The sequence below is a fragment of the Chinchilla lanigera genome, unplaced genomic scaffold, assembly GCF_000276665.1.
Source record: "Chinchilla lanigera isolate Chin_1 unplaced genomic scaffold, ChiLan1.0 scaffold00032, whole genome shotgun sequence".
In the NCBI taxonomy this organism is placed as follows: domain Eukaryota; kingdom Metazoa; phylum Chordata; class Mammalia; order Rodentia; family Chinchillidae; genus Chinchilla; species Chinchilla lanigera.
Genome location: NW_004955433.1, coordinates 14,002,370 through 14,014,871, shown reverse-complemented (window position 1 = coordinate 14,014,871; position 12,502 = coordinate 14,002,370). Strand labels below are relative to the sequence as shown.

Genomic DNA, 12,502 nt, shown 5'->3' with positions numbered 1-12,502 from the left:
ATCATCAAGAAAGTTAAATTATTTCATTGCTCAAGTATCCCCTGAGTCTTTCCCTTTTCTACCCACCTTGCTTACTGCTTTAATTTAGTTCTTAATCCTTCCCCACCTGGATTACAGAAGTAACTTTCCACCCCATCTCCAAACCAGCACATCTGACTCCCTTTAATCCACTTAGGTGATCTTTTGAAAAAGCAAACTAATTCTGCCACCCATTTCTTTAAAACCTCCTGGTGGCATCTCATCACCTTCAGAATATAATCCAAAGTCCTTAGCGTAATTTTATAAGGTCCTTCACGATCTGGTTTCTGTCTCATTGTTCATCCCTCATTTCTTAACATTCTTCTAACATACACTGTTGTAGTCAAATCAAATTATTTTCCATTCCCAGCATGTTCTACGTGGAGATGTATCTTAGACCTTTGGTTCTCTGTCTAGCATTCCTTTTTTTCCACCTGGCTAACTACCACTTGTTCTGAAGACTCAGCCCTCATGCCATTTTCTCTCAGCTGACTTTCCTGAATTTCCTCCCTGAGAAAGGGTCCTCTGTTTTCCTGTAATATACTATATACACAGACATCATGGCACTTCTTTCTCTAAAGTGCAAGACAGCCTTTTACATGCAGTTTTCTTTAGACTACAGGTTCCTCAAGGGTAGAGAGTAAGACCTTCTTCTACCGCTCCATGACACCATGTCATACCTGGCAAAACATGTGGATACCTGGTTCACATAAATGCTTATGGATGGATGGGTCTCCTACTATCCTCTCTTCCCCCAGTCTTCTCTAAACCACCTTCCTCCACCAAAGCCAAAGTCTTCAGAGCTGGCTCTCTGCTGCAACATGAAAATGGCACACACTTCTGAAGGAGGGATGGAGAATGATTTCAAGAGCTGAGCAGACAGTTGCTAGGAAAATATCCTGGTGTCAAAATCAATGTGATGCACAGTAATGACCATCACCACCACCTCCAGAGAAAACCCAGCACTTGCTATGTGTAGCCTCTCAGCTACCAAAGAATACTGACGCCATCCCATGGGTATTAGGTCTCAGGCTGCCAGCTTCTCATTGCCCACATTGGTGGGGCTATTCAGCAAGAAATGTTGTGGGGTTACAGTGGAAAGGACATAGGTTTTGAAATTAGACAAGTGACTGACTGAATCAGCCCTGTCACAAACTAAACTGTGCAAGCCATATGGCCTTGAGCAAGCCATTTCACTTCTCTGACCTTTACTTCCTCATCTGTTAGATGGAACTGATGACTCTACTTCCTCATAGACAGAAGAAAAAAAAAAAAAAGACAATGGATTGAAAACCATAAATACAGCCTATAGCCACCAAAACCTTTCAATATTATTCTGGCTTATACAGAACCATAAGCTAGGGGCTGGGGATTTAGCTCAGTGGCAAAGCGCCTGCCTGGCAAGTGCAAGGTCATGAGTTCGGTTCCCGGTACCGGAGAAAAACAAAAACAAAAACAAAAACAAAAAAAAAAAGAAAAAGAACAGAACCATAAGCTAGCTAGTTTGCTTGCTTTTTGTGTCTTTCTGTTCTTCAACTAGTACTTCTTAAATACTAACTTTATGCCAGGTCCTGGGCTCAGTACCGTATTATGTGTAAAAATAAGTCAACATCCTTGCTTTTGGGAGTCATGGTAAGGAAGGAGCACCCAGACTAGCAAGGGATACAGATACACAGATATCTAATTAATCTGCAATGTGTGATATGCATTAGTGGTTTTGGTGGGGTGGGAAGCAGGCAGTTTGGTGCAGGTGGGAGAGTCAGTTTTAAAGCAAGGGAAACTATTTCTGTAAGAAATTATTTTCTATAGAAAATCTATCTGTTGTCTAAGACACACCTGGGAATTCAGGGTAAGTCTTTAGCTATGGAGCCTTATTCTTATACATTATCTTTTCCCCCACTCTTCTTGCTTCTTAGATGGCTGACAGGAGATTAGAGGGACAAATTTGGGGCACTGCCTATTAGCCGAGCAGGATTTTATTTTACTTTAATTTTTTGGTGCTATGAAAAGAACAATGTTTTTCCTCTTCTCTGTAAAGAAAATTAGAACTAAAGATGGCTCAGCAGATAAAAGCTGTGGGTGGTAAATACTCCCATTATTCCCTACTGCATTTCAAGCTTCTAGGTTTCTCTTGGCATTTACTGCATCTTAGAACTGGAAACATGGAAGAGGCATGAGAAATTCTGTGGTGAAAGCCCATATCCTAGTTAGGAGTTGAACTAACTGAGGCCCGGAGGGGCTGGATGATCTGCCTAGAGTCAGGGAGTAAGTCAAAATTACTGTACAGCTCTCTTGATTCTTCCTTATTAATCTGCAAGTCTCCCAACTTCCTGGACCTTCAGTACCTGAATCCAGACAAGTTCCTTCACATGTCATCATCCCTAGTAGAAGCCAGGGCTGCCTCTATTTGTGAGCATCCTGGAAGCCACAGAAAAACCACTTCTCTCTCACATGTCACTGGCTCTCTACACCCAGTAACATCCTGTTTTTTACTAACGATACACTTTCAAATCCTTCTCTTTGGTCTGGGAACCATACCTGTACGAAAAGTCTGGTTAGAGGTGGATTTCTCCAAATGCTTCCCAGGTGTATGACCTTTTTGCCTGACAAAACTTGGTGGTTGAGGTTGGTAGTCTGCAATTATGTTACCCTTAAAAGAACTTTCAAGGACAGCCCACACCTTTTAGGGATAGAACAATAATTGATGCTTTTATAGTTAGAATCTCAAGAGCCTGAAAACGAAGATTCCCAATTTTATGCACCATTTAGAACAGGAAGAGAACTTGAGTACCCCTAGTCCAAATCTACCCCTGGTCCAACTCTTTCAGGAAAATGCACCCTCAGAGGGGCATAGGCAGAGCTGCTGGTCTGGACTCCTGATTCAGTGCTCTTTCCCACTCTTTATAATGTTACCCCAATCTCCTAAGCTGAAGCAGCTGCACCATCGAAAATGTCACATCAGTTATGACAACACAGTTGGTTATATAACTGGTACTGCAGAGCAGGCAAGGGGAAGAAGCCATGAACATGAATACCCTCTACCCCCCACCCCTCGTGGCTAAGTCCCACATACTTGATAAAATAATTCCATATGGGAAGAGAACACCCACTAATCAGTCTAAGGACAAAAACTAGAGCTAACATTTGTATAATGGCTTCTGTGTTCTAAACACTGTTGTAAGTGCATTTCATAAATTAACTCATTTCATACTCACAATAACCTCATTAAGGATTTTTTTTAACAGTCCCATTTCATGGGCAAGAAAACTGAGGTATAAAAAATTAAGTTACCATTCTAAAATTACACACATCTAGTTAGTGCTAGTGCCAAGATTTGAAACTGGGCAGCCTGGTTACACAGACCACGCTCTTATCCATCTTTCAGTTTTAGAGCAGCATGCTAGAACGCCTTCTCTGAACAAGAAACTACTTATTCCTCTGAGCCAGTTAGCATGTCACTGCCGTTTCCTCGCCTTCCTCCTTCTGCTAATCTGGTTTGCTGGACAATTCTTTTTTACTGGTGCTATGTGTGAATGGGAGGGATGGGGTAAGTAAGACTAGGACACAACTTTGAATGAATTTTTAGAATGCAAGTTATCCAAGCACTGTTAGGCTTTTCATTATGATGCCATCAGTAAACATGACATGCAGTGCCCTTCTCACAGAATCTGTGTTAAAATCCATGTAAGTACACACACATACAGATACATGAACATTTTCTATTTTTTTTTTTTTTTTCAAAATTAAAAACTGTTTTTGGCTAGTGTCAGTTCTGGGGCTAACCCAAAATGTTTTTTCAAGCTTGGAATCATTCCCTTAACCAACTTGTTTGTTGCCTTTCAGATCAAGATGGGCTCTCGCAATAACGGCCTATCTGGCTTAAGGCTCGAAAAAGAACACATCCTGGGAGACAAAGTTCCCGTAGCCAGATGGGCTGAAGCACATGTCAGAAAAGAGGACCTTATCCTACTCATATTAAATCTCCAGTGTTAACAGAGATAAGGTGCTGTGAGCCGCTAAAAAACATGAGTGATCTTGTCCTGTTTCTTAAAGGTATGGCACTCTAAGAAGTACAATATCATCTGGGAGTGACACATGCTGAAACAAAACAAAATTATGGCACTGGTTCTGGGCACTGTACATCTCATCCACTCCACACACACAAAAGAAATCCTGGATTCCTATTCACCCACATCAATCCACATGAAGCTTCACTCATTTAACAACCTAACTGGGAACAACCTTTCCCACAAGCATACAGGTTCCATTTCAGAATCCAATAAGTAACTGAAGTTCAGGAATTCCATAGCTGATTTATGAGGAGATCAGGTGGACTGTTTGCTACTCTTCTAGCAGGAAGGTCTGCTGGTATTTACAGCTCATTGAACAGTAGGGAGGGAGAGAGTCCCATCCATCATCAAAGAAGAACTCATCTGCTACTAGATCCAACATTCTGTTCGGGCTCCCAGTCTCCAGAGAGCAAGGTGCAGCCATTTGAATAAACATGGAGACAGAAGGAAGGGAGGCAGGCAATGCAGTCAACATGACGAATGCAGAAAAAATAAGCCCACAAATCCAGAAGGGTAGCTGTCAGTGGAATGCAACCACAACATAGGATCCTTTAGGCATGTATGGCAAACACCCTTTTGCCATACACTTGGATGAGCAGTGATGTCGTCATCAGGCAAAGCCTTAAGTTTGTATTAAAAAAGCACTGAGCAGGTGCCTTGGAAATGAATGCATGTCGGAAACACTCCATTTTACTGTGTCTATTTAGGTTAAGTTTCCCAGTGAGCAAGCAATGCCTTGCTGTCACCTTTGAGTTCTGTCTTTGTAAAACAAAACCTTTTTAATGTTCCAAAGACAACCTGAACTCAACATCCCAGTAAACTCAGGACCTCAAATGAGGGTAAGTGTGGTACCTTCCCAGGAAAACTCCATAGTTCATTTGGTATTTTCATTACATACACAGTCCGAGCAGTTCCAACTATTTGTTCTGAACTGGGAAGTCAGCTAAAGTGATGGTCTATTGATTCTACACTTTGTAAAATGTAATTCTTTAAAAGATTTCCTTTAAGACTGTGGCAATTCAATAAAAATGACACTTCCTTAAAAGTTCTGTTAGTCTGAATAACTAAGAGTCCAACGGATTGAGTGCAAAATGATGAGGCTGCATAAAAGGTGAGGTTACAATCCCCGAAAACAAGCAAAATTATTAAAAATGCTGCACACAAAAAACAGTCCATGATTACTCGCAGTATGTGTAAAATTATATTTCTGTGATCTCAACCATCACTATTTATTTCTCAGCACTGAAATGTTTCAGATTGGCCAACACAAAGCTCCCAAACACTAATTCACAATCACATGTACAAAGGGAAAAAACCACAGAAAGCTATGTTCAAGAGAAATTAACTTTTAAAAAAGTGTTGAGAATCAAGTTTCTCAGTACAATCTAATCTGTGGCATCTCTGAAGAAGTTTCCCCTTTAACATGTATCAAGCCGAAAAATTTCAAAGGCCAGGTCTATGCAATGCTCCTGGGCTGATGAGGATGTTTACACTGTTCTAAGCAGCATCTGCCAGCTGGTCCTTTATCATTTAACTTCAATTTCTACAGACCAGACGTATATGGAAGCCTATTCCTTCTTCTAATCAGCACTCTACAACGCGGATAAGAATACAGCCTCAATGGAATGACTCTTTGCTCTTCTAGAAACGGTAAACGTTCAGCAGTGTCTGAATATTGATATTCTTCCTCTCAACCAAATAGGCTGTGCTACTAATCAAGTCCCGTTAGGAAATCACTGGGTTCTCATAGGATGTCACTCATAGAGGACTATCTAATTTCATCTGGCCAGGTGAAACAACACAGCATCCTAATTCACTCATACATATGGCCTGATAGGTTGGTTGCCAATCATATTGCAGAGAAAAGTAGAAAACTGCTTCCTCTAAATGCTACCAAGATTTTTGGGGCCAGCTCCATCCAGAAAATAACATGCTCCTGACTCAAAGTGACTCTTAGTGAAGTAGTGATCCTAAAAACCATGTCTGCAAATGAGGACTCAAAAGAATTTGTCATTAGGATACAGTGACACCAATCCTTCACTTTGTGGTTAATAAAACAAGTCCTGTATCCAGCTTGGCAAAAAGCCCTGGTCTGATTTATTTTAAACCATACTGGAGGGCTCACAGGAAAAGCTGCCATTCATCAGTGCTTCATGAGGGTAGGTTGCTAGGGTCCCTCATGGCAAAATTTACATTGGCCAGACACCCTTTTCTGACCAACGATTTGAGAAAACCAGCCTATTTCCTAAAGAGAGTTGGGGTACTGTGCTTTCTTTCAAAATAGAACTAGTTTTTAAACTACAAAATCTGTTTTGCCTAATATTTTTCCCTCCAAAGGTCCAGTGGGACTGAGGAAAGGGGGAAGTGTAACAAAAAGGGAGGAACTGATCTGATTTCTAAGTTAATGGTCTCGAGTATCAAACACTGTGTAACCAAATACAAGACAAAAAGGACTTTCCCCAGAAAGTCTACATACGGCCTTCATTTAAGATTTCTTGCCCCAGTAGATAATCAGGAATTTTCATTCTAAAGTGGCACACCTAGCTCCTCAGAGAGCAGAGCTCTCTTTGAATAAAAAAAGGCAAGGTACCCTTTGGGGGACCCAGTGTATATTTTTAAACTTCTTATTAAATCAACCTAATTTATGGGTCATGTTCAGGAAAAGCAGGTAACGGGTGGCTGTGGCGGTGGGAAAGTTAATTTGCAGGCCATAGTTGCCTCCCTCCTACCTTCCTCTCTCTCTCCCTTCCTTCGAGGGTTTCCGAATGACTTCGGCCCTCTCGGCGGCGGGCCCGACTCGGTTCCGAACAATCCCGAGTCCCTCCGAGCCCCGCGCCCAGGCCGCGCCGAGCCTAGCCGAGCACCACCTAGCTGAACCCCACAGACTTTTCCGGCCTCCGCTGGGCGCTGTCCACCACTCACAACGCCTGAAACCTCACCCAGCTCCGGAGTCTGGGGTTTCTACCGAGTTCGCAGGCTGCGACTGCAGAATACAGACTTTTGAACTTTTGAAACATTCCCTTTAGGGAGAAAGCGGTGGCGCGGGCTGGACTGCCCGACCTGAGAGGCTCCTGGCAGAAATCAATATGAACCTTGTTGCAAAGAGCAATTCCCCAGGCCCCGCCTCCCCATCCTTTTGGGTTGCACAAGCTCCAGAGAAGCCCCAGGCCAGGTTACCCGTGGCTCAGAAGGGTGCGGCAAGCCGAGGGGCCTCTATGAAGAAAGCCCCAGGGAGCTCTCGAACAAAAACAAGAACACGTCAAGCAGATGGGGGAAACTGTCTCGGAGCCGCTACTCCCTACCATCATGGCGCCGCCTGGAACCCGCTTGTCATGCCTGTTACACATGCAAGATTTTTTGCTTCTTGGTTCTGAAACCTCAAGCATGCTTCCTCTCCCACCCACCTTCCCACGAAAGGGGTTTTTATTTTCCACTGTTTTCCTATGGGATGCAATTACTTCGGCTATTCTGTCAAGCTGAAAAATAATCATTTTTGTTTACTGCACAGCAGCCTCTAATTAGGAGCTTGTGTGTGCACGAAGGTGTCACAGCAAAGCGACGTGGAATCCTCGCTAAACGGTCTTAACGAACTCCTCCGTCCCGAACTGACAGGTCAACGGAAGCGGCAGGGCTTCGAGGCCCGGAGGGCGCAGACCCCTCCCAAACCGGCCACCCCCTCCCCAAGCAAAGCTGCCTTTGCGCTCGCCAGGAGCTGCCGAGTGGATGGGACAAGAAGCGAGCCTGCAAGCGGGAAGGAGGGGCGAGGCTCCCTATTGAGAAAGTGTGGAAAGGAAGGAATATCCCATTTTGTTTTAATTTTCAACCATCACTCAAATCCACCCCCAGTTAATTAGGAGGGGAAACTGATATCTAAGGCAGAAGGGGGCGGCTGGCAAGTGGGGCCCGAAATCCGCATTGTGGGTAGATTACACAGATTATACGGCCTATGCAGAAAGTAAATACATGCACTGATAAAGGCCAGCAAGCGAAGGAAAACTGTCCGTATCAGGCGAGCAAACGCTGCGAGGGCGGGGGAGCACAGGGGCCAGGGGCAGCAAGGGGCGGGCATTCAGCCTCACAGCCAGCTTCCCTTTCTATCTCGGGTTCGGATACAGCTGTGCCTATCACATCCGCTTGGAAACCCACCCCTTCCCTTAGCACACGCCCCCTCCCCTAACCCTGGCGGGGGTGGGTGGGTAGTAAAAACCACAGCCTCCAATTCAGCACCAAATACATGAACAGCAGACTCTTGATCCTCCACCCCAGTTTAGGGCTGGGTCCCCTCCATGTTTTAGGCAAGTTCAAAATCACTGCCCTGGGAGCAGAGCAGGGGGACGTGGGATTATAGATGCGGTGGAGAGCACGGAAGGAAGAGGCGATACAGAGACAGAATTAGAGACAGAAATGGAGGCAGCGAAACACAAGGAATACTCCACGAGCAAGAGTAATGATCATAACCATACCAATAGTGTGATGTTCTGATCAATATGGCGGACACTGTCATTCATACAACTACAGGCGCTCCCCTTCCCTCCCCCAAAACCACCCACACCAGGAGTTGGGGTGGAGGACCCAGAGCCAACGTAGGGAGTGGGGGAGGGGACTCAATGCCAGGTCTGTGTGTGTGTGTGTGTGTGTGTGTGTGTGTGTGTGTACACGAATTAAAAGCCAGGCCTGGGAGAGCAATGTGGAGTGAGCAAGGTAATAAAAACGATTTTAAAAATTATTCTTAATAAAAGTACAAACCCCGGGGCTACAGGGACTTACTTCATCTGCTTCACAATGGTGCTTTTTCCTGATTCTCCGGCCCCTGTTGGGACACAGACAGGGGGAAAAAACTGGTAAGTGTCAGTTTAGGGGAACGGGGAGGGGGCGGCTTAAGGCATGCGAGGGGGTGAGCGGTCCTGGGCACATGGTGGTGCCAACTCAGGAACCAGGTCTCCCAGGGCGCAAGTGGGGTGGGGGAGCGGGTGGCAGGGGCTGCGCTGTGGCCGGGGTCAGAGAATGGGGGAGGTAGCAGCATTTCTTACCCAGCAGGAGTAATTTCACATCTTTGGCGGCGCTGATGCCATCCTCTTTGAGGTTTTTCTCAATCGCCTTGCTCCGCTCGAGGGCGGCTCTCTCCTCTGCGCTCAGAGTACATCCCATGGTGGTGGCCCCTTCCCTGCCACAGCCCGCAGGACTCGGCTGGCTCGGCTCCCCGGCTCGGCGCGCCCCCCACCCCCCCAGAGAGCAGAGCCTGGGCTCAAAGGGGGAAAAATCACGTTATCCTCTTCTTGGGTGGGAACAAAAATGCCGAAAAACCGGAGACCCCCCAAAAGAGAGCCGCTATCAAGATTCCAGCAGCGGAGACTCGCGGCAGCCGGCAGGGGTCTGGGGGTGCGGAGGCGAGGGTGGCCGGGGTCTGAGGCTCCCGAGCCGAGGGAGGAGGCGCCCGAGGGCCGAGGAGGCGCGGGATGCAGGCACCGAGGCTAGTGCACGACCCAAAATAAATAAAATAAGAGTCGAGGCTGGATCCGCAGCCGGAGCCGGCGGAGGGTGGGGTGGGGGCAGGGTGGGTCCTTCTGCCTCGGCTGCCGGAGGAGGCGGAGGAGGAGGCGGAGGCGGCGGCGGCGGCGGCGGCGCGGGGTGTGGAGGGCGTGAGTTAGGGGGTGCTGCTATTGCATGTGCATCGCCGGGGCTCCGCCGTCGGTGCGTCCCCTGCGCCTTCGCCGACCCCCGCGCTCTGGGCAGGGCTGGGCAGGGGGCCGGGCCGGGGGGCAGGGCTCTAGCAGAAGGCGGTGTCGCTGTCTCCCACAGCTTGCATCGCTCGGCAGAGCCTTTCCGAGATTGGGGGAGCGTGAGGGAGCGGCGGCTGGCGGGGAGCTCGAGGGAGAGAGAGAGAGGGAGGGACAGAGAGAGAGAGACCGAGGCAGGGAGGGAGGAGGAAAAATGAAGGGACAGCGAACGAGCGAACGAAGGCGCGCGCACGCTGGCGCCCGGACTCGGGAGGGGGCGAGCGCAGCGCGGGAGTGCGCCAGCGGCTCAGTGCACCCGGCTCCGCGGGCCGCCCGCTGACGTCAGCAGGTCCGCGCGCCGGGCCCCCGGGACAGGCCGGGCGGAGACGGGGCGGCGCGCGCACTGGGGCCCGCGTCAGCTGCCTGTGGTGCGCACGCGCTCACGCGGCGTGGTCTCCCCCCACCTTGCTCCCTCCTAGCCTGCGTTAGGCGCGGGCGGGGAGCGGGCGGACGGTGCCAGGGCCAGGGGCGGAGCCTATGGCCTGGAAGGTGTGGCCTGGAGCCTGGGGGCGTGGCGTGAGCGCCGGCGCGCGCTGCGGGCCCCACCCCGCCCCACCCCGCCCGCGGGGGCCTCCTGCTCAATGGGAGTGCGGGGTTGCGCAGCCCGTGCGGTGGTCAGGTGGGCGCCCCCGCTCCCCGCCTGCGCGGGCTCTGCGGCTCTCCCAGAGCTCCCAGGCGCTCCTCCTGCAGCTCGCCTTCGGGCTGGTTCTCTAGCTGCTGGGCGTTAGCCGAGGCCGGACTGCCTTAGCCAGCGTGAGGGGATGGTGGGTCAGAATCAACCCGCGCATCCCGTACTTCGCCTCGAGACGGGGCGGAGGGAGGGGCCGCTTGAGTCCACATTTACTGAGCACCTAGCGTGTGATGGAAGGTGCCTGAGAGGAGCATACAGCAGGCTGAGACAAAACTGTGGCCTGTTCTCCAGGAGCTTCTGCCTCCTTTGGCCTTTGTCCACCCTACTCCGGGATACTGAACCCTGCCCGCGGTGTAGGAGGCGGATCCTACCCCGGGAGGCCTTGGGGCCAACTGCCCAGGGGTCCGGCTTTCCAGGGCGCTTCTAGCAAATATTTTTTCTCTGTGCACCCTTTAAATGCTTCTGCAAGTGTTGTATCATCCAGTTTGCTTAGTTACCGTATCCCACCCACCCCCTTCCGAGAACACAAACGAGCAAGATGAATTTTGCATAGATTTTTGGTAAGAGGTTTTCCTCCTTGGCTCATCAGAAAGGGAGGGAGGGCAAGAGAGAGACATCTTTACCCTCATCTGTTCTCAAACGGAGACGCAGAAACTCAGGTCAGTTACTCAGTGTACAGTTCATCAAACACTGGGGAAACCAGTAGACATTTGCCAAGATTGGGCATGTTGTGGGTGGTCTGTGCGATGCTGGAGAAACTAGTTCTTAAGCACAAAATAGTTTTACAATCAGTTCCACCAGACAGACAGCCCCAGGGGCCCTCTTAGAGAAAGGGGCCAATGGGCAAGGCTATAAGGAAATAAGACAGGCAAGAGGCCAGAGAAAAACATTTTTTTCTAACAGTTGGGCATTTCTGTGGCTTTGAAAGCAAACTTGTTTGTCTCAACAGCAGAAAAAACACTCCTGTTTTGGAAATGTTACCCAGCATAAAAATATATTTGCAATGAGGGATAAAGAAGGCAATTAAGGCCCACCCAGAAGAAAACATTTTTTCCTTTGACGTTTTTAAATTTGGTATTTCCAGTACGGGTCTGCCTCATTCTGCAAATAACTATGTCAAAAGTTGCATATGATGTAATTTAAATATTTAAATTTGAATCGTAGTCTACGTATTCTAGGAAACTAAGTTTTATACAGTAAATAACTGTTTTCCTACCTCCCCCATCCCTGCTTCTCCTTTCTTGTTTGTGATTGAGGGAAAGGGGTTAGGGCAGTGATGGCGAACCTATGGCAGGCCTGGGGCATCGGGCATGGAAAACATTCTTTGCTGGCACGTGAGCCAAGTGTATGAGGTTTTTTTTTTTTAAAGTAAAATCTCAGTATTCAGGTTTAAAATGCAGTGTTGGCGCTCTGTGATAAGTGAGTGGGTTTAGTGCTATAGTTTGGGCACTCCGTCTCTAAAAAGTTCATCATCACTGGGTTAGGGGATGAATCTGGTTTGGCTTAAAATCAGAATTATCGGTAAGAATCAGCCCTCCAGATCCAAAGCAGAGAGCTTAGGTACCCAACCTTCTACAGAATTGTGTCATTTCCTCTAGAGGTTGCTAGGGCAATTATACAGACCTACCAGAGAACACTTCAGCAACTTCACCCGGATTCTATTTCTACAAGGCTGCATTTGAAAGATGGAAGAGGTGAGGAAGGATTTAACTGTTTCACTGCAGATGGTAGGTCACATTTTGCATTTCAGTGCTCCTTCATTTACGATTCTGGGTTTGACTGAATGAAACTATCCTTGACTTTAGATATATTCTGTCTTGGTATCAGACCTAACATGGTGGAGGCAGGCGCAAACTCATTTTGTGTTTTTCTTTACTCAGTTCTTCCTAAGCACCTACTACCATGTATGTGAGGTCATGTGCTAGGCTCTGTAGATGTTGTATTTCAGGTTTGCCTATCCTGTTTTCATTTTCTGGGTCACTTTGCATCTTTATGGCTGGGTTTCA

At 47.9% G+C, this 12,502-nt stretch overlaps 1 protein-coding gene across 2 annotated transcripts in view; it reads right to left on the bottom strand.

Moving 5' to 3' along the window:
• Gnao1 (guanine nucleotide binding protein (G protein), alpha activating activity polypeptide O) overlaps positions 1-10,059 on the bottom strand; it is a 165,819-nt gene extending 155,760 nt beyond the window's left edge. For both annotated transcript variants that reach the window (XM_005388343.2, XM_005388344.2), the window contains exons 1-2: positions 9,119-10,059; positions 8,856-8,898 (exon numbers count right to left, since the gene is read on the bottom strand). In XM_005388343.2, coding sequence (XP_005388400.1) covers positions 8,856-8,898; positions 9,119-9,236 — 161 coding nt within the window. In that variant the 5' untranslated portion in view covers positions 9,237-10,059. The remainder of the gene's footprint in view (positions 1-8,855; positions 8,899-9,118) is intronic.
• Positions 10,060-12,502: the final 2,443 nt, after the last annotated feature.